We start from the raw sequence: 22,299 nt of genomic DNA, 5'->3' as shown, positions 1-22,299 counted from the left end.
GACTATATAGCTCACACGTTTTTTACTTTTTAACATATTATGATTTACATATAAATCGACAACTGTTTAGAGAAATTTCCGATGAATATTAGCGCGGTGTGTAACACATGTTAGATTTGATCTTTTCTCGCGGGCTTATTATATTGTTGTATTATTATTATTATTATGTTTATGTACAAAAATACTATACATGCACCGCAGTATTGCTCAACAGTGCACCTGACCCGTTTACATCTTTCTTGAAGGACCTCCAAGGACTCGAGGAGATAGTCGTTGAATCAAACCCACTGCAAAATTGCAGGTAGGCGTGCACAGTTTTCTCAAGTAGTTTCCATGAAGAAAATATATTTTATAAATAGAAGAAAAAAACTATAGCATTATTACAACCAGTAGTAAACAAATCAATATGACAAAATAATGTTATACCAAAAATATAATGATACCGTCAACGGTCAACGTTAATATAATAATTGTATTGACTCAGAATTCTCCCCTCGACAACAGTGTGTCCCAAACCAAGGAATCGAAATGGCATTGTTCTGAAACGATGCCTTCCGAACTTCCAAGTTACAGTATTATCGTTTATAGTATTTGGTAGGTAGTACTCCAACTAATGAGAGCAAGGAAACAAGTAAGGTAAGTATGAAAGTCTACACAGGTAAAAAATAATATAACAATGTTTGCATTTATCGACTTGTATTATTTTTAATACATATTATTATTCAGAACCATATTAGGATGTCCAAACTCAACCAATAAACTATGCTATAATGTACTCTGGAATAAAATAGAAAATAACGCAAGTAATTCGATAAGATAATATTTTCGTTTTTTTTTTAACCAAGTAAGATATTAAATTTCATATTGTGTACTCTACCCCATATAATATAATACACGAGCACATACTTTCTAATTATTAGTGTAATATTTAGCTGGGCGCGATAGACAAATAATGTGATTGGTGAATAATCATCTCATATTATGTGCTATTGATTTACATATACATAAATCCAAAAACCAAAATGTCGTACTTATTGTATTTTGGTAAGTACACTTTTACTACCTATTTAAATCGTCATAAATGTCCTAAGTCATAATCATTGTTTTACCACACTACTCCAACTTGTTTGGACGATTCAAGTAGAAAAATGACAAGGTTATTGACAATTTGACAGACAAGTATATAATTACTTTATGGTGCGGACGGCGGTCAATAAATTGGTTATCATTATAATTCAAAGACTAAACACCCCGGTATTGTTCTTTTTTTCATTTCAAGTATCACACGTGTATAATAAGTTATAATATAAGATGGTAATTTGTTTTTAAATCCCAAACAGCTGCGGCGGACCGTAGCACTTGTAAATTTAATCACGTGTGTACGAGGGGGAGGGGCTAAAGATCAAGAGTATTTTTATTATGTGAAATCAACTCGATTCACGTCCATCTGGTTTTCAACTGCTGCTTGGCTAAAAACTGCTTTCTTTTTATAAATTATAACATATATTATTATAATATAATATAGTTTATTCTCAGTCTTCTTGTGCTCGTCTGTTAAGATTTTTGCAATCCACCCTTCGGTCCGTGTAAGGGTGTAATTTTATTTTATTTTTTGCCATTCCGTTCACTGTGGTGAACCCGATACATCTTCAATATGTGCGCAGGTGTAGGCCGAGAAGAAAGAAAACAAACTAAACCAAAAGCAACTGTCAGGTGGTTCGTCGTCCAGGGGACATTTTTGTAAGGCATGTATTATTATTAATATTGTATACAAGCTCTTGGGTTTGTATGCGCACTCGGTCGCTCACAAAAAAAAAACGTTATTTATTAGTTCGTTAAAAACATTTATATATTTATAATACGAGTTAGGTATATTATTTGAAGAAGAAAAAAAAATATAAGAAACAACAACTAGGTATATAGGTACACACAACACGTCTTACGGTAATTATTCATGCGGTCTCAGGAAGCTACTGTTCGGCTACCGGGTTTTGTGGTGTCTTCTTTATGGACAGGTGACCGGAGGCTCTTCAATGAGAGACTTTGGTGTCTTTTGTTTTTGTTTTCTTCGTGAAAAGCTGGTATTTTTGTGTTTTAATTAGTATTTTTTTCTTCATGAATAGGCAAATATTATTTACATCACGATGGCATAACACATCCATATAGACTACATAGTTACACCCCGAGGAATGTGTGTGTGTGCGTACGGTTGCATTTTTTGTGTTTGGATCTTTTGTTACATATCACATACGCGGATATAATAAGGATGTTCGTTTATAACCAGTGTGTTATTGTTTTAAAAAAAACGTGGAAACAACGTTCAAGGTGATATTAAAAAATAACCTATATAGGAATATACCGTGAAACGCGACAGCACCTAATATTTTTGTCAAGTCTGCCCCCAGATCGGGTACAATAATAATAATAATTACCGTCTTACCGATCATAGAGATAAAGACCTTGGTAATCGTTCGAGTGATTTATCTACCACACTTGGACAGCTTGTCGATAAAAAAATAAAAAAAGTTCGTATTAAATCCTAGAGCGATAGTGTTTTTTTTAGTAGTTTTAATAATATGGTAAATAGTGTTATAATGATGCGTTTGTTACACTTGAATATACTAGAAGAATGTGAACTTGAAAAATATCAATGGGGTATAGTTGCAAACTTGAAAAAAAATGGATCAAAATAAATTTTGTCCAGTTGTGTAACTTGAAATTGGTATGCTTAACAATTAAAACATGGTTCGCCTTTTTTGATCCTGTCGTTAGGGCAAGGACAAGGGGCATTTATTTTTATGCGTAGCACCCCCAAAAGAAAATTGTAAATACGCCACCGTTTTTAATAAACACACCTCAACAGGCTTCTTCTATACCCTATATATTATATTAAAAACTGTTTAAATCAAACACCAGATGGACATAGAAAATAGGATCTTAAGTGACTGCATTAACTGCATAGGCACAATTACAATACAAAAAAATCCGAGGGTGCTTAATCACTGTATTTTCCAGGTGTTCAAATTTTAATTTTATAACGTTAATGGGTTTTTTTTTAGTGAGGATATTGTGTACCTAACAATTTCACATTTAACATTTTAATTTTATAACAAAAAATAATTAAAATGAATACAATAGGCATACAGGCATTTTAGACAAGAGTTGCAAATGTGTCTATATAACTTTGTTTGTGTCAATTAAATTAGTCATATCTTTTTCTGTATTATATTATATTGACAAATTTGTAAGTCTGTCCTGCCCCACGATGAAACACTCCTAAGCAAAACCAATGGGAAGTGTGAGAGCCATTTTAATTGATAAATGACGATTCTGAATAATAAATAAAAGTTTTTTTTGTAGTGTCGTTAAGTATTGATAAAAGATAAGAACAAATTAAAATACACACGAATCAGAAAAAGTTTATTAATAGATCAGTCCATATAATTTGTGGTTATTGTGATAATAGTGTCAGTAATACTTTGATACCGTTTTGTTCATATTATTTCTGAATTGGATGACTGTTTTTTGGTAACTACAATACAATATGTATGTTTATATATACCAAATGATAGTCAATGTCCTACTGGCTGCCAGTAATGTATATACTTGTGTTATTTCTAATATATTATCTGACTCGCTGTCCCTCGAAGCGATCTGTTTTACATAGTCGTTCCTCTATGATCTTTATGAGTATATAAATATAGATGTGTAAATATGATTGATGAACATAATATTACTATTTGATTGAGTGCACACGGTGTCTCCCTCGGGCGTTAATAGATCCGCCGTTCTCAATATGCTTAACCAGTAAAAATTATTTTCAAAATACAATTTTCAGAATTTTTTTTATATTTGTACCTATATGCGGTATACTAATGTACGGCTTCTTTGTACCTATATGTCAGCTCGTGTTTGTACTTAATTTGTCAACTACACAATGTATCGTAAAACGTGTAAGCCTTTTAAAAAAGGAGTAGTCATGGTTTAAGAAAAAAAACGAAAGTGATCCGTCTAAACCTTTGAACTGGTCCTTAAAACTGTATGTACTATATATGTATGTACCTATTGAATTTATTTTCCAAAAACACCCCATTGTAAACAATATACAGTATATACACATATGCTTATAGTAGATATTTATTTTCACCTCCTCTTTCTCCCTCGTCGGTCTTGACCTTGTCGTTTGTTGTGTACAACCGTGTCCTCTCAAGAGACGTTTTTTGTACAGTTATTTTTTTATAAATGCGCATATGCGTTTTTTTCAACCGGACTTATAATAATATATATATAAAATATGGTGTTTACACTTCTAGGTAGTCCAAACCTAACCGATATACATCCTAAGTCAGCCGAAATCGTGAGACCGTGTGTATGTATGTGTCTCTCTACGTTTTCTTGATATTTTATCCGGATCAGCACATTTTTTTCAGAACCATTTTTGGGCGAGCCCCTCATACTTTATAGGCCTACAATATTGTTCTACTCCCTGGAATCCGACAGCGGTTCGTGCGCTTTTTACAACACTAGACTTCATTACATTGGAACGAGTTACAATTATTATTAAACAACGCTAATCACAATACAACATCACTTATTATTGACATGACCCAAAACGACGGAAACCGTCGTGTACAGTCGATAATAATAATATATAAAATTAACACACTTCCCTGGAAGAGCGTTTACGATTAAAACCCTAGCACAGTGTACAAACCGAGTACAGTGTAATTATATTGTAGAGAAACCCCAGCTGTATACATAAGGAAATGAGCAAAGCAGTAGTGTTGATTCGACAGAAATCTAATCTGAGTTGCACAATTTTGGGCACAGCAAAAAGTTTGAAATTTCATGTAGCCATTTTTACGTTACACTTTTACTTTCATGTGATAAGAGATGAGTGATAACTGATAAGAGATAACACATATCCGAAACATCCACACAGATATACATATATAAATATAATATGTACATTGTACATGCCGCCATTAGAGATAATTGAAGTTCATTTGCCGCCATCTTTGTGGGAGTTAGAACCTTATCACATGAAAATATGTTTACAACAATTATTGTAAGTAAAGTTATACACACAGAATCACAGATATATACATATTTGAATAGCTTATTAGAACAAGGGTCCAATTTCAAAGTTTAATTTTCCTTCGGGAGACTTAAAAAATTCCTTAATATTTTATAAATTAAATCAATCCCTCGAAAAATATGTAAGAAAAATAGTTTTTCATCGCGTGACAAAAAGTAGGCGTTAAAATGGTTGTACAATTCTAACGATTGTGTTCACACTTGACTACACTATTTAAAAATAACAAAGACGGAAAAAACATTGAAATTGCATTACTCGTCAGAGATCTTATGATGAATACCCGTTTTATCGTGTAAACGACGTAGAGAACAATTTCATATTTTATCGCACCGAACAAAATAATACCTACCTAATAATAATATTTAATAGCTTGGGCCTACTACAACTTGCACAATTTTTCATATAGCTAGCACACACATAAATTACACGGTTTTCTATGGTAGGCCTGAATTCGATAAGATGGCATCCTAACAACAAAACGTCTTGTCTTCTGTTTTGTGTCTCACAATATAATATGGCTTACAACATTTACAGTAAAGTATAAGCAGAGATAACTAGGTGTACATTTTCAAATATTTTCTCGTTTGTCAAGTTACAGATTTTAAAAGGCAAAACAAATAATTTGTTTAATCACTTCACCGTAAATGTATTGTTAAAATTACTTCTTGCCATAATATCAAGCACAAGTATTATTGTATTTTATTGTTTACTACTTACTAAATACTAATAGGTTGGCTAATCTAAAATAATATAATCTCATCGATTCAATTACTGTAACAATCGTTGTTTACTGTTGTGTTTACCCACATCTGATAACGAAACGCGGTCAGTGGTTTAGGATTAGTCATTGTTTTATTTATTTTAACGATAATTTCCAATTACTTAATGCGATTCTCAAGACATATTTTAACTGGATAGATAAGTTTGATCGAGGCATTATTTTCACTTGTAAAACAAAAAGGAGATAATGTTTTGGGTACTTTTTACATGCTCTTAATAAAAATATATCAAAGTAGGTTTATCTACATATTGTCAGGTCGTTAAGTGTTTTTCTTTGTGATATTCTGAGATTTATTACAGTATACAACTAGTTCTAAATTCGCATTATAGTAATTTTAATATTAGGTAGACACAGGGGTGGATACAAGAGCTATGGGGCAGAATTTCCTCTATTATGTACATAAATTGTATGCATTAAAAGGGTATTTTTATGTTTATTTTTACTATAAAGATATGTAAGCTCTAACTCTACGACTATTGCTTATAATATGTATTTGAAGGTGATTTTTTTTCTAGCCCCTCCCCTCCCTTTATTTTATCCTTCTAGATCCACCACACTGGGTAGACAAATTTGAAGAAAAAACTAAACTGTTTGTGATGTATTAAATTATTTATGTAAATTAATATTAATTATCGTCACTGCGCTCGTTTTATCTGCAAAAACTTTTTGCATGAAAAAATATCAACATGTACAGACACTATTATTATGGTCAGCGTGGACTGGAGGTCAAGATTACATAATAATATGATACACACCTCAAGTCTACCGCGGTCCCAATATAAGTTTATCTTGAAATTAATTACCATTAAAAACTAATTAGACAATTAAATTTATTAGGTTTTTCCATTTGATTACGTGTTTTTATATATTTTTTCAATAAATACAAAAAAAAAATTGTCCATACCATTAAACGACTTGGTCGATAAGTTAGCTCTCTAATAAACAACCATTTATATTTTTTCTATTGGTTTTATCTAACACACTAAGTGCACAGATAATGGTGACAAATCAAAGCCATATATTTTATTAAACATTAACCCGTGTAATTATGTACTATTAATATTAAATAATAATTTATCTTACGTATAAATTATGGATGGAAAAAAATGATAATAGTTAAAAAATTTTAAATGTACTAGAAAAATTATTTTATAGTTATTTTATGTAACGAAAAATTAACATATCTTTCTATTATTTAAAGTTTGAAGACTAATTACTTAAAAATTCCATTAATCGGTCAGATATTATACAAAAAGTTGCAGTTATAAAATCAACAAAAAAAAAGCATTTAAATTATTAATTTATAATGTTCTTTTATATGTTATTATTATTTATGTATATATTGATAATCTATTTTGTTATTTATAATAGCAATTATTAAAACTCACAAGTGTAATTTAAGAATAATTTTTCCCAAAAACTGAACCTATACTAACAACTCTTTTGTATAAATAAATTATTTTTAGTAATGAAGCATGATAACAGCTATAATGTTTGTTTCAAATTGAATGGCAAATAATTGCGCCCCAATTTTGGGGGGGGGGGTAATTTCTTTAGGTGCGGCAGTATAGTTTAATGCGACACTGCTGCTACTGCTTGACAAAACCAACACTGCGAATTATATGAACACTATAACCCCTACCAACACTATATACTCGGTAATTGGTAATTACCAAATGTTTGGTATTTGGTAATTAATTTTTGTTAATGTGCACTGGCCTTGTGCTACCCGCTGTATTATAATTGAACCGGTCATTTCAAAAACGATATAGTCACCGATTTTTCAAAAATCACTTTTTGTCAAATTTGACAATTATAATATAATAATATTATAATTGTAATAATAATAATACACTAATAAGTATAATAATATACTTAGTTAGGTACGTATTCTGTGTGAAAACTAAATTTGTCATACAGAATCACTGGAAAAACTAGTTATGAAGTTATTTGTGTTTTTCGTGGCTAGTGTATAATTTCAAATTTTGTGAGACTTGTGTCGTTTTTTAAACGACCGATTCAATTATTGTCGTGTTTTTATTTAATGTGTGTGTGTGTCTTTTAAGTCCACTTTACCTGAACGAACACGAAGCACCCAGTTTTATCGATCAACGGTGACAATGTTCGGCAATGAAGTCTGCTTGCGCAACTGCTGCTCGGTGGCGGTCGTTGTAAGTATAAATCCACAGTAACCCTTTTTCAAAGCGGTTAAACTTGCATCACTTTTACACTATTAAAATATACACACAATGTACACACGACGAACGCCCCGAGTATTCGACCCCTTCCCGTAAGGGAGGAGAAATCAAGACTACCCGCAAGACCACCACCCAAGTCTGCTGATCGACCTACAAAAGTATATGTACGGGCATGAAGGTCTACGCTAGCGCTTCGGCCCAGTGTACATAAACGGTGAGCGCTTGCTCAACTTTAAAAAAACTTTTCAACACTTTTCCCTTGTCCCCTTTTCAAAAAAAAAAATGATCGTCATTTACTTTCAGAACGAGGCGCGTTTGTAATAATTATAATATGTCTACCACCGGTACACTAAAAATACATCATTTACATACACATAATAGCTATAAAAAATGGGTAATACCGCCTACCGCGAGTGTCGTACAAGTGAGTCCAGAGTTGCAAAGTAAAAACAGTTTAAAAAAAAAATACAAAAAAACCGTTTCAAACTGTTTTTAATATAATTTAAATTAATGTTTTAAACGTGCACAGGGGAAAACCAGCAGTCACTTTTTAAAAGTGGCAATTTTTTTTGTTATAAAATTCGTTTTGATTATCAAAACGAATCTGTTCTTTAACTTTTGAGTACGATTATAAAAAAAATATACAATATTTTTAAAAAGTTTTAAGTATTTCTTTAACGTTTTAAAACATATTTTAGCATTAGATACTTAAACATGTTTTTCTTAGATTAGAAAAAAGTGACTGCTGGTTTTTTCCCTGTGCCGCCCTTCGTGTTAAAAACATTGTGTTTTTTTTATTTAAAACGTTTTAAACTGATTTTAATAAAATTTAATATACGATATAATTATGTAGAAATTGTATATATATATATTACATATTTACTAAGTACTTGCCAATTCCGGATGATTCTTTTTTTAATTCTAGTCGACTATTTAATTATATATCTGCTCTTTAGTAATAAACAGTAATTACATAAATGTAAATAGTTCTACTCTTTACAGACTTCAGAGCAAACTCTTGGGCACATTTTTTAGTTTTAAGTTTTAACTACACTTGAGGTGATTTCTATACAATGATTGTAGTACAATCTACTATGTAGACTATTATATAATTGTTTAATTTTAAGGTATTCAGTAATCAGTATAGTGTGTATTATGTATACATACAAATAACACACAATATTTGATATTAATTATTATATTATACCTTGAAATCTGAAATCTGTATGTTTCAACAAAACACAAATTAATTACTTAAATTAAAACACCGCTTACGTGATGATAATAACCCGCTGTAACAGTGTAGCCAGCATATAATTATAATTTTCACATATTTATATTATCATAGACTTATTATGACATATTATAATAATAATAATATTATCATTACTAAATACTGCTAAAAAATATAAAAATAATATTTAAAACAATACCGTTTTAAAAAAATGTTGTTTAACACACTTTGCAACTAGACCTATACATTTTAAGAATTGCTAAAAATTGTGTACATGCTTATCTTCAAACCATTAGATATAGAATATTGGAAAACTATAAAATCTGAACAGAGTATAGGGCAGAATGGGGGAATTCCAGTCAGTGGGAAATACCGGTCAATGGTCAATATCTCTTCAAATATCACAGCTAAAATAATTTAGATTTCCACCAAAAGATAATTATCAATTGTTTTATCACTTGTAACATTTTTCTGAATAATAAAACTCATTTCAAATTGAGAATTTCTAATTTTTTTACTATATCGACTGTTTCTAATATTAATCACAAACTGGCAAGGATCGCATTTATTTGCTTATAATATACCGATAATATTACAGCTTTTAAGTTGATACATGTATTTAAAAAAAAAGGTCTGATAGTGGTAATAACTTATGTAATGACCTTACCTGAGTAACCTGACTAATATTTCCATTAAATATACAATGTCTTTGGAAAATATTGTACAATAGGTCTGTGGTGAGAATCCGAAAATCCGGATTTTTCAAAAAAACGCTATTTGAGCCACTTGAAAATCGTATAAATATTAAATACTATTACAATACAAAGATGTGTAGGTACGTAAGTAAAATTTGTTGATAAAAACTCTTAATTTTATCTATAAAATGCTTTGGGATTTTAAACAAATCCGAAATCCAAAAGCAATATGGCCATTTTGGTGATTTGTTTTATTTTTACATATTTTTTAAAAACGATTTTACATAGGTACACGGCTTTATAATGTAAAATTATATGGTTTTTAAGTAGTTTGAATAGCGTTTTTTCGGATTCCCATCACTATAGTGTCTGTGTACAACGACAACATGATAATTTCCATGTTTTTTAGGAACTTAAATTTTTCCCTATCATTTTACATGTGTTTTTTTGGTCAAATTTAATCCGTGTAATAATCCATCTTCACGGATTGTGGTGAAATTTTTTTTTAATATGCTAAATTCGTTGCTGTTTAAAAACGTCTCCAGCAGATGGCGACACAGTGGAACATACAATTATTTAACGTCGACCGTTTTCCGGTTGGCGCCACATCCGGTGGTTTTTTTTTCAAGACCTAAGTTTACTCCTGTTACGTAGGCAAAATCAATACTTCCTTGCTTCTGTACATAGACCATTCCCTGGTAAGACACTCATAATGAATCATCTTTTTGACAGTCTCACGGTCTTGACCGCAACTCGGACATTGTTAACCCTCTCCTTCGGGGCGCGTTACCCGTTTTTTGATGGTTCTGAAGTTTTCATTCAAACAAAAACAATTTTTTTTTAAATTACACCAGCTGCAGTTTATTAATTTTATTATTCAAGTAATAAACCTACTCTAAACGGTGAAGGATAAAACAAAAATTACTTTCAATAGTACAACGCAGACCAGACATTTTGGAATTTTAAATTAAGTACCTACATAAATGCAAAACCTTAATTTTAGGATTCCCTGTAGAGCCGGTCAGCTCTGTTAACTTGACAGTGATTTTCTTACTTAACCATTGAGCTAAGAACAACCTGCACACAAATGTCAACAATGTAGTCAAAATAATGTATCACAGTTACTTCCTGTACCCAACTAAAGCTGTTGTATTTATGTTAACCAATCATTGTTTACAATGCTGTTGGGGTTATCTAAACTATTTAATTATTAAGAACTTAAGTGATAATTTACTTATTACAATGTTAGTTCACATCGTGCTACGTACAATAAACAATAATAACATTTTACAATAATACTCATAGGTGAATAAGCTAAACCGAAGGTTTTGGAATGGGAGTTCAAATTCAAAATAGCAAACATTTTTATTGGCAAACACTGTATGATAGCAAAACTTTTTAGAAAAACCTAAAAATCGTCACTCGTGTTATTTTTACTTTTCGCCGCCACTCTGTTTCTGATTAACTAAAAATTTGTGTACTAATTAAATTTACCTTAGTAATGTGTGTTTGTAAATATAATCATAAAACATTCATCAACATTTCTATAAATATATTTATATTTACAGAGCACATTCTGTACGCGTAATCTCTATATTAATTAAAAGATACACATTTTTTTTTTGAAATACAAATATATATATATATATATATAATAAAAAATACATAAATTTTAACTCGTCTTGTTTTTACATTAAAAAATATAAATATATTACATACATATACAGATACAAAGTAAATGATTATCTAATATTATCACTGTAAAAATTCTATTACAAAAAAAGAAAAAAAAAAATAATAATAATGTAATTTTAAACATATTTGCTCTTATCATTTTTCACAGTCTTATAACAACAATTAAGTCGTTTACACATATATATTATATATATATATAAAAAAGAAATAATATTAATTTTTCTTAAAAAAAAAAATACTTGTTTACATAAAGCACCAACATATTTACACAATCGAGTAATGTTGGCTTGTAAAAAAAAAAAGAAAGTATTAGAACGGTAAATAATTTTTATCTCGATGGCGTTTTCAACGTCATAAAATTAAAGTAGATATATTTAAGATAAATCTATGTTTGCTTATATTTAAAATATAGATATGTACATAAATTCAGCACAGAAATCATGCTAATAGTTATAATAATTATGTTTAAGATCAGTCACGGAGAAGATAACTGCACAACCATCAACACGTTATTTCTAAAATATATCAATTTTATTAATACGGAACATGTTAAAATAATTAATACTTCTCTACAATTAATACACTTACCGTTTAGAATGGTTACTCCTATTCGGCGTACACGATAAAATGTTGATGGTCGACTTCAGGTATTTCAACATTAACGTATTGTTGGTTAATGTCGTCTTGTACTTGGTTTATTGACCTATTCGAACTAGGCCTCGGTCGTGACATGTGTCGGCTACGATATTAAATAATAATAATAATGAAACACTTTGAGCACAATTCTAAATTATATAAATAAATACATACTTTGCTTTGGCATGTGTTAAGATGTGCGATTTTAAATTAGTAGATTGTGCAAACTTTTTGTTGCAAGCGTCAAATGGACAAACGTACGGTCGATCGCCCGTGTGTATCCTAACGTGTGTTCTAAGGTTGAAATCCAACGAGAATCTCTTGCCGCATCCTTCGAATGTACACTGAAAAATCATTTTTAAAATGCTTTTTAGCAATACTTCCAGTACCACCTTTGAGCAAAATAACGAGCAAAATATATTCACCTGGAAAGGTTTTTCTCCCGTATGGACTAACTGATGGCGTTTAAGTTTTGAACTTTCGACAAACGCCTTTCCGCATTCAGCGCAAACGTGTACACGAGGTCCGTGCGTGTGTAGATGTTTGCGCATCGCCGAATTATCACGAAACATTTTTGAGCAGTTTTTATTCGGACAAGCAATAGTTCGGTCCATCATCTCTTGACCGTAAGATTTTTTAACTTTCGTTTTGTGTCCGGGTCTAAAAAAATAAGTAGGTACACGTCATTCAACATTTATCCAGTTTTGTAATATTTTCAAAACTAATTTAAAGAGAATATCACACCAACAAAAAAAAAATTGTTTAATTACTTTTTGTCAATTATTCAAATGGGAAATTTGAATTTCATTAAACCTCCCAGAGATAACAAAATATGGTGTAATATTTGTTTGTTAAGAGAATAATTATAATATATAACTAGTACCTAGCAAAGTCGGCTAGTTGTTTGGGATCGCTGAGGTTAATTTGAGGAATTTCTTCAGTAACAGTCTGTTCGGTCATGTATTCTTCATAATCGGGATCAGGATCCGGTTCCGGATTGCTTACCTCTTCTAAAATGTAATCTGTATTATGAAACACGATTACGATAAATCAGGTTCAAGTCGGGTACACCATATTTGCTCTTTATCACAACAAGTAAAAACCAATATTTACCATCGTCGGTTCCGGACGCCCACATCGTTACGGAAAATTCTCCTTCCAGCGTTCTGATTTGTACTTGTTTCTGTTCCCACTTCCTGGGTCGGCCGATCGCAACCGGTTCGGGCGGCGACGGAACGGTTTGCACCAGAAAATGGTCTTCGACATTTTCTTTTTTAAACCTGTTTTCGAACAAGCAAAAATCGAAAATTATAAAAAACAGTTTGAACACAAGTACGAACACTGTGTATTGAAATTCGAAAAAACATAGAAAGTCAATCCTAGCCAAATTTGTTCTTCAGTCAGTGTTTCGTGCCACTGGCACAAAGGCCATGAAAAAAAGAACACAGTTTAACCATGGAAATCTAATGGAACACATTTTGCACAGAACCAGTTGCACTCAAGTCACCATCATCAAGATTGTACATGATCGTACATTCTCTCTGGGGTTCTCTTGCAGAGACACGGTTGACAGAGTGTAGCGTACAAGAACGTTATTGTGGCATTTGACCAATAGGATACCCCTGCTGCTGCTTTACCTGTTTCTGGACGGTCCTGGACTTTCGGGTTCGGCGTACAGTTCCTGCGGGATGACACTCTCGTACACGTAGGTGAGCTGACCGTCTTCGTGGTCCTGATGCTGGCCGCCGCCGCCGATGGTGGTCGCTTGCAGGAGCATTGCGTTTTCGTTCTTCACCAGGCCTCCTCCTTGGACGGGCGCCATGATCAGGTGCCGGCCGTTTTGGTCGACCACAGTGGTTTCTACAATTTCGCACGGCATCTCCACAGGTATGTGCTCCAACTTAACGGCGTCCAAGTCCGGTTTCATGTAATCTGCCGGCGACGCCATTTTGTTTGTTATTGTTTATACAAAAAAAAAATATGTCGCACGCACGTCCGAGCGACTTACGCGCGAGAAAAAATGGCGACCGCGGTGCGCGCGCGAAGGTGGACGACGGGTAGGTGAACGACGCCATTTAACGGGCGGCGTAACAAAGGTGACGGGCGCGGCGGGTGGCGGCGGCGTGCAGTGTGGCCAACGGTAGACTGTGCAACGCGGCCGGCTCAATCGAGGGGACCGATCACGTTTCCATTATCAACGTGTCAAACGCTGATAACGCGGCGGTCCGTGTGATAACGCGATTGTTTTCACAAATATCGCGACTCGTAAAAATTTAACAATAATATAATAATATTTACTATTACATTATTTCGTTTACGTGTTGTATTTATTTTATCCAGTTCAAATAATACGGACGACGCTTGTTGTTAAATGTCCTCCCCGTTAATTGTGTTACACGTAGTCGTCCAACGGTATTGTTACATTGCGAAAATCATTATGAAATTTTAGCCAAACAGTTAACATATTGTGTGCGAATATTGTTGAGAAAAAACAAAAAAATCTGTTATTATGGACGAATCTACATTCCTCATATTGCTGTCCATAGTAATGCTAGTTGCTAGCTATTTCGCCGGCAATCTTCCATTAGTAATGCCCATGTCGGAGGTAAGTTGTTAAATAATATCATTTACAATATATTTTATACAATGGGTTACGTTTTCAGACCAAATTAGAACTCGTGTCAATATTTGGAGCTGGTCTACTAGTTGGTACCGCTTTGGCTGTGATAATACCTGAAGGAATCCATGCTCTATACTCTTCCGTTATGCCACACAAAAGTCAGTATTATATTCCTACATATATTGTAAATTATAAGGTATAAAAATTAAAAATATGTGTTATGTGGAACATAATCTATCTGCAATTTAATGGTTTCTATTCAGGTCTATATAATATGTACGACTTTCAAAATAGCGTGTTTAACTAACACTCGAAGAAACTATAAAAAATGGAAAGACCATTTTTTTGTATTTACAACAAATATACAAATATTTTATTAGTTTTATTGCGTAGTGCCTTAAAAACAATTGTTTTTCTAAATTTTTATGTTTAATCACCCATTTTACTAGATAACAATATTGGTTATTACAGATGACAATTTAAAGTTATCAAATCTAGCCGATAAAAAACACAACATTCAATTTAAATAATAATAATAACAATTAATAGTTCTGAAATGAGGTTCGTGAACTGGTTATCTAGGTGTATAATATAAAAAAAATTACTAAATTACTAATTCTCATTGTTCAGTAAATCAACTAGAATAGGTAATTAAATGTTGTTAATTGTTTTATACACTGTACACATATCGTTAACAATTACTCAACAAGCCTATAATAATTACTCTCGCACAATAATCGCTCGTTAATTAATAACTACACAAAATAAACAATTAATTAACTTTTTTAACGATTTTTTAGCTGCGGAAAATATTACAGTAGAAGTGGATTTAAACAATGTGAATTTCCATTCAATAATAGGAATAACATTAGTGCTCGGGTTTACGCTTATGTTACTCATTGACCAATTATCGACTAAGTACACGAAAGGTAAAATGTTACATGTTTACAATAAAAAAATAGAAACGAAAAGGTTTTTGGTTTTCATTTAAGACATCGAAGGTGGCATTTATCATCGTAATTCCGGTAGCATGACGGCCACTCTGGGTCTCGTGGTGCACGCGGCCGCCGACGGTATCGCACTCGGCGCTGCTGCCGCTTCGACTCACACCGAAGTCGAAATGATCGTGTTCATAGCGATCATGTTGCACAAAGCGCCGGCCGCGTTCGGATTGGTCACCATTCTGTTGCACCAAGGATTGGACAAGAAACGAATACGAAAACATCTAATCGTCTTCTCCATGGCAGCTCCGGTCGCAGCGATTCTTACGTTTTTCTGCATCGGACAGGTTCGTGATGATACGTTTTAAAAAAAAATAATAATACATTTAATTTTTGATTTTCAGGAAGGAAAAGAAACGCTGTCGTCGATGAACGCCACCGGAGCGGCCATGTTGTTTAGCGCGGGAACATTTTTGTACGTCGCCACCGTGCACGTACTTCCCGAACTCATGGTGAAAGCATCGCGGGACGGGAGCGATACGTTCAACGCTTACCAGCTTCTCTGCTTGGTTTGTGGAACGTTGACGCCTTTGATGTTGTCGGTCGATCATCACGGACATTAAGTATTTTTTCCAAAAGGACGAATTTGTCGTTTCCGTCGGTCGGTTGTTGAGGACCTATTTTTTTTTCCATTAGGTTGCCTTTTATTTTGTTTGCCAGTTTTATTATAATAAGACATTTGTAACGCTCGTAATCTTAACAGTGAGTTGTACATCTTTAAAATTTGAGAGTTCGGGCCACACCATTGCGTAGTCCGATACATATAATTATGATTATTTAATGAATTACTATATACATATCATGAAATTATAGTTTGGTTTCCTCGGATTATGTATTCCATTTAATTAATTAATTATAATAATGACATGTGTATATATAACCATAAAAAAAGAAAAAACAAAAAGAGTACAACCGATTGTATTAATTATTTTTATTTCATATTGTTATTTTTATATATACTATAGATTTTTTATCATTACTATTTAGTTTTTAGTCGTTTAAGAAAATTTGATGGTGTAAATGTTATTAAAAAAATGTAAAACTTAACTAAACATTTTTTTGATAAATAGTATTATTTTAAATAAATTAAGGCTGTGTTGAAAGAGACGTCAATAGTAACAACAATCTTTCTTGTTATACTTTTCAAAATAATTAGTAATTAGAATATTATAAGTTTAAAAAAAAGAAAAAACAATAAATGCATTTATACATATTACAGTTATTATAATTAGTCTTCCGCTTCCAAATTGATGTTGTTTCCAAATTTAGCATACAAATGTGATTTCAAATCGCTCATGGTAGAAGAAGTTTCGGCAATTTTCGACTCGATGTCCTTCATCTCTTTTTGGACAGTTATTTTTAGTTTTTCAATGTTGTTCTATACACATTTTTAATAATACTCGAATTATTATTGATAGAAAATTATGAATATTCAAAATTCAAATGTTCACCTGAGTAGTTTCAAGATTGTAGTAAACAAATGTTTCCCCTGTAAGGTAGGGTAGATTTGGACAATCGTCTTCGTCCAACAACACCAATTCCTCAGCTGCATCTTCCAAATTCTTCAACGTGGTCTAAACATAAAGTAAATCATTTTTGGTTTTGTAATAACCGATAGCCCCATTAAAAATTCCAAAATAGCTCTGAAGAACTGCCGTAATGACAAAAGCATAAAATAAATCTACATTATAATATGTGAGCCTAATATTTTTTCTTATTAAAAGCATACATTTCCAGTTGTTTATAATTTTCAGGTTACATTCAAACTTACTTGTTTTGATCTCAATTCGTCTCGGTATTCTTCAACACGAGCATTGAGTCTAGCAAACTTATTAATTTTCTGTTGGTCTTCAAACGTGATATGAACATCAGAGTCCTATGTAAGTGATAAAAAGTATTATTTTTCATTATTTTAGTTGTAACCAATTATTGTCATTGTTTTTTGGTTCCATCTTCAAAGATGATCAATTTATCGCTGGTGAGGTTAAACTATCCATGAGAGCGTTGACCGATTCACAATATTAAACACTTTCTGTAAGTCATCAAATTAATTTCTAAAAACTTACCGGTTGAAAAGTTCCTTTAGAGACAGCGGGTGAAGCCATTTTAATAGCTTGTTATTATAGGCAGATACAAGAATGTATATTTGAGTTTATTGACCAACTGAAAGCTTGCATAAGAATTCCAGACGGATTTTATGGTTATTACTTTTTATTAATAACACTAGCAATGACCGATTTTTTGCTTATTAAAAGTTAAAACTGAAAAATGTTCGGTAACAATGTGTTTTTACTTAAGAGTTTGATAATGTGTCTAACAAAATTGATAATAGAGATCGGCCAAGGAAAACTAAAAATAAAATTGATAAGAAGAACTGATAAAGTTATCACAGCATCTGATATGAGATTATAAGAAAGATGTTTTGTTTAAATTTGAATCATAATAAATAAGTTAACGAACTAAAATACATTTTTTTTAAATCTTTAACTTGATTATCCTAATATTAATTTTACCCTACAGTAAATTTCATAATATTTCTTTAGGGCGCAATGTAAACTTACCCATCATAACACGTTATGTTATATTTTGAGTCGTTCATTGTAAAAAGTGGTGTAACTCTACGTTTTTAAAATATTATTCATATTTTTGCTTAATGTAGTCACATTTAGCATATGTTTTTCATTGTTTCAACGCCACATGGAGATAATTAACTTTTACAATGAACCACACATTTTTTACCTGTACAATTTTTGTTTTAAACTTGATACCTACCTGTAGGCATATACAGATTGGAACTGTTTCTCACATTGCTATTATTTGCTTCCATTAATGTTCATGTCGGACAAATTTAGTTAAAATGAAAATTTTTAATTCCAAAAATGATAGGCAACATACAAAAAATATTTATCTATATAGTAGAACCGAATATTTACAATGTATTACATTAATGAAAACATAGGAACTCTACATAGGACTCGAACCTACCTGTTTTTTTTATAATATTCAATATGATTTCTAATCCATAGACTATAGTCTGTAAAATATGTGTTGAGAAGAGATCAGCGATAAAGAACTTTATTGTGAATTTATTGATGCGCAAATAAGTGACTAATATTAGAGGAGGAACCTTGGAGTTAAGAGTTAAGTAGTAGGTACCAAGATAAATAACTTGGATGAACTTTTGATAAACTTTAAAAACAGTAAATAGGTGGTACACGTTCGAAAAGTCTACTTTACTTTCCATCTTTAATATATACCATTATTTATATTACTATCATAGCAATCACAGGCAAGTGGACTGTTTGGAATTATCCTTTGTTGCATGCTATATAATTATAGCCTGAGAACAACACTGAACACAAGTTACCAAGTATAATGTTACAAGTAAATGTCATTGGATACACGCAATGTATACATAACACGCATTAAAATAATAATATTAGTATTTTTTTTTTTACAACTACAGACTACTAAGGGCACACAGCTATTACGATAATATTCTACTATGTGACCATTGAATAGGAAATATAAAAAAACCAATAAAGTTCAATAGAATATAATATAGACTATTGTATTTCTACAAATTAATATCTTTCTACTTTGTTTCATATTAACAAATACATTGGTAACATCCAGTTCATCATTATGGGTACCTTATCTTGTAATGGAGTATATTATTTTTTATTAATTTATTACTACTATTTAAAACTAAAAAAAATGATTGATTGTTAAGAATATTGCTGGACCCACGATATCTCCTAAACAGCTAAACTGATTTTTTCATATAAAAAGTCTATTGAGCAGAAATCATTCCTGAAAGGTACTTTGTTTTAAGTCAAAAATAATGAAGGGATCGTCTATTTCCCTTGACCCCTTCAATATATTAAAATATGTTATAATAATAATAATTGTTTTAATTAATTAATATTTTGTATTAAAAAACAGTAATTGTTATTTGGTTTTAAGTCAAATATTTATTGTTAGATTAAATGTTTGGAAAAATAGAGATTAAAAAAAAAGTTCTTTAGTCGAATGACAAAATATGTTTTCAAATCGAAAGTCTTTGTACAATGTCTCTAATTTTTTGTTGATTTATTTTTTGAGTGTAAAAAACGACTTTTTCGTTTCCTTTGATGTAATTTTGATCACTTCGGTTGGTCTAGTGGAATTAATTACCGTGTGAGATTAAAAAGTTATTTTAATAAACCATAAACTAGTTTTCCGCTTCGAGCATAATTTATTATTTTGAAATATCCTTTAAATAAAATGTTTGTCCCAGGTAAGAGATCTGGTTATTACATTTTATTGAACTCAAATGAACATAACAAGCTCTGCCAACTCGTTGGCAAATCTATAATTAGTAAATATGTTTTTACAATTTTTCAAACAAATTCGTTGTGCAAGTTTGTAGTTGCTTGTATAAATGATGCAATATAATATTATACACTTACACTTCATTAATATATTGTTTTTTAGTAGAAATTTACGAAATGGAACTCAACATCTATATATAATTCTTTCTGAATATTAAAAATGGTCGAAATAGATAAATAGTGTATACAATTTGCACAACAATCATATTTTTGAACTGTGATTAAATAAATTGTGTTGCATTTGGCGGTTTATTTTTAATTTTAAGTACAATTAGGTAAGAATGTTCTATGTGAAGAACACACCTAATATATAGCAAAAGTCCAAGACATAAAAGTGCATCTTTTTTTAGACAAAATGTGTGTTCGAATTCAACATTGGAATTTAACACATTGTACACACATATTGTTTTTAATGATTATATTATATCTTGTGATAAACGGAACAACGCAACAGACTGTTCCAATTACAAAACAACGTGTTTGAAAATAGGAGTTCAAAAAAAATCAACATACCTACGCAGTTTTAATTATTTATTATCCGCATAATATTATTTACTATACACACATTATGCGATGGCTTCAGAAAAAGATAATATGGATATGAAATTTCATACCGCAAACGACCTCTTTGTGTGTTATCGTGTAAAGGTAAACAAAACGTTATTGAAATACAAGAGTACACCTATGTGTATTAAATAATAGTATTATTTTTTTATTATATAATATCTTGTAGTATATTATTATATAGTATCGCTCGTGTCTACAATATAGTATTATACACCTATGTATTATTATTATTTTTTTTTTTTAACAATACGCCTATATTATTGCGTCTTATTCCAGTAGGTACTATACAATAACTTACTTACTATAATATATCCACCGTGAGTCATGTGTAACACAAGTATTTCAAAGGAAATAATAATATAATTATTATTAATTGTATATTATTATGTACGGGCGTGACGACGAGCTTTGCTCATGACACACCACAATGGACATTTTTTTGTTTTCTCGCTGTAGGTACGTTTTTATTTTGACCGTTTGAACTTTAACGCCAACTACATATGTTACCAGATACCAGGTACCAGTCGGAATTGCAAAATGTTTTAAACATATGTTTTTAACGTTTTAAGTTTACTATATAATTACATTTATTTCATAATTTTCACAATACTTTAATAATATGTTATAAATGTATTTACCTATGTTTGTTATTTTTAATTCAGTAATTAATTTATGTTTGTTGAAACATGCAGAATTCAGATTTTAAGGTATAATATAATAATTAATATCAAATATGTATTCATTTTATGTACATGTATAACTAAAAAATGTGCCCAAAGGTCGGCTCTGTAGTCTGTCTGTGTGTAAATTTACCCTATTTTTGGTGTTTGAACAAAAAAAAGTTTGACTACAGATTTTTGAGAAAATTGTATATGTTATAGTTCCATACTAGATCTACCTTCGGTCTAATTTTCAGATCTAAATCTCTAAAACTTTGCTTGAAAAAGTGAAATAAAGAAAAAAAATTCTATCCCTTCTAGGAGAAATGGTTTATTATATTATTTTGGTTTATCAATAGTTTATTATGTTTATCGATAGTACTATGTTTGAAGAACAGTTGGAACATAAATTTGGAACTTTTTCGACTATTTAAAAAAAAAGTTATAGAGCATCGTAATTTTAAGTTGAAAATTTTGTAAAATTTTTTGGCGTTTTTCTCAATTTTAATGGGGAAGGGGTGACTTTTTAAAATGTTTGGCCAAATGAAGTACCTTCTAGGTATGATTTCTGATTTATAGTGTTGCTACATGAAGATATCGTGGGCCCAGACACAAAAATAAAAAAAAATTAAAATTAATAAATAAAAACACATCATTGTAAAACCAATACCTTCTCAGCTCCGCGCCGAAGCTAAAACAATTTAAAACATTAAAAACATAGTATTAAACAAACAAAAAAACG

The 22,299-nt window shown here is 31.2% G+C and overlaps 4 protein-coding genes across 5 annotated transcripts in view; 1 reads left to right on the top strand and 3 right to left on the bottom strand.

The window, feature by feature from the left end:
* The window catches only part of LOC126847548 (BTB/POZ domain-containing protein 2-like), a 32,420-nt gene extending 24,216 nt beyond the window's left edge, over positions 1-8,204 (bottom strand). The window contains exon 1 of the mRNA XM_050587867.1: positions 7,956-8,204. The gene's annotated coding sequence lies outside the window, so the exon portion shown is untranslated. The remainder of the gene's footprint in view (positions 1-7,955) is intronic.
* Positions 8,205-11,918: 3,714 nt separating this feature from the next.
* LOC126847550 (transcriptional repressor protein YY1-like) lies at positions 11,919-14,394 on the bottom strand. Of its 2 annotated transcripts, none has more exons than XM_050587872.1 (7): positions 13,975-14,394; positions 13,451-13,617; positions 13,221-13,347; positions 12,763-12,997; positions 12,512-12,681; positions 12,290-12,440; positions 11,919-12,216 (listed from the first exon to the last, which is right to left on the bottom strand). In XM_050587872.1, the coding sequence occupies exons 1-6, from the start codon at positions 14,283-14,285 to the stop codon at positions 12,308-12,310; spliced, it is 1,143 nt and encodes a 380-aa protein (XP_050443829.1). In that variant the 5' UTR covers positions 14,286-14,394; the 3' UTR covers positions 11,919-12,216; positions 12,290-12,307. The 2 variants fall into 2 exon arrangements, with proteins under 2 accessions (XP_050443829.1, XP_050443828.1); XM_050587871.1 differs by having other exon boundaries at positions 11,929-12,216; positions 13,221-13,359; positions 13,975-14,393.
* A 173-nt stretch (positions 14,395-14,567) lies between these two features.
* On the top strand, positions 14,568-17,157 carry LOC126847551 (zinc transporter ZIP9). The gene is made up of 5 exons (XM_050587873.1): positions 14,568-14,942; positions 15,001-15,115; positions 15,758-15,886; positions 15,950-16,245; positions 16,303-17,157. The coding sequence occupies exons 1-5, from the start codon at positions 14,847-14,849 to the stop codon at positions 16,519-16,521; spliced, it is 855 nt and encodes a 284-aa protein (XP_050443830.1). The 5' UTR covers positions 14,568-14,846; the 3' UTR covers positions 16,522-17,157.
* Positions 17,068-18,281, bottom strand: LOC126847556 (probable prefoldin subunit 4). Its single transcript, XM_050587877.1, has 4 exons — positions 18,025-18,281; positions 17,730-17,834; positions 17,410-17,532; positions 17,068-17,336 (listed from the first exon to the last, which is right to left on the bottom strand). The coding sequence occupies exons 1-4, from the start codon at positions 18,061-18,063 to the stop codon at positions 17,187-17,189; spliced, it is 417 nt and encodes a 138-aa protein (XP_050443834.1). The 5' UTR covers positions 18,064-18,281; the 3' UTR covers positions 17,068-17,186.
* Between the last annotated feature and the right edge of the window lie 4,018 nt (positions 18,282-22,299).

Source organism: Adelges cooleyi, unplaced genomic scaffold (assembly GCF_023614345.1).
Source record: "Adelges cooleyi isolate 19-005CV unplaced genomic scaffold, UGA_ACOO_1.1 ACOO_flye_CR_arks_rails_tigmint_CR_PRNA_108, whole genome shotgun sequence".
Classification (NCBI taxonomy): domain Eukaryota; kingdom Metazoa; phylum Arthropoda; class Insecta; order Hemiptera; family Adelgidae; genus Adelges; species Adelges cooleyi.
The sequence above is the reverse complement of the archived record's forward strand: the minus strand, read 5'-3'. Positions and strand labels throughout refer to the sequence as shown.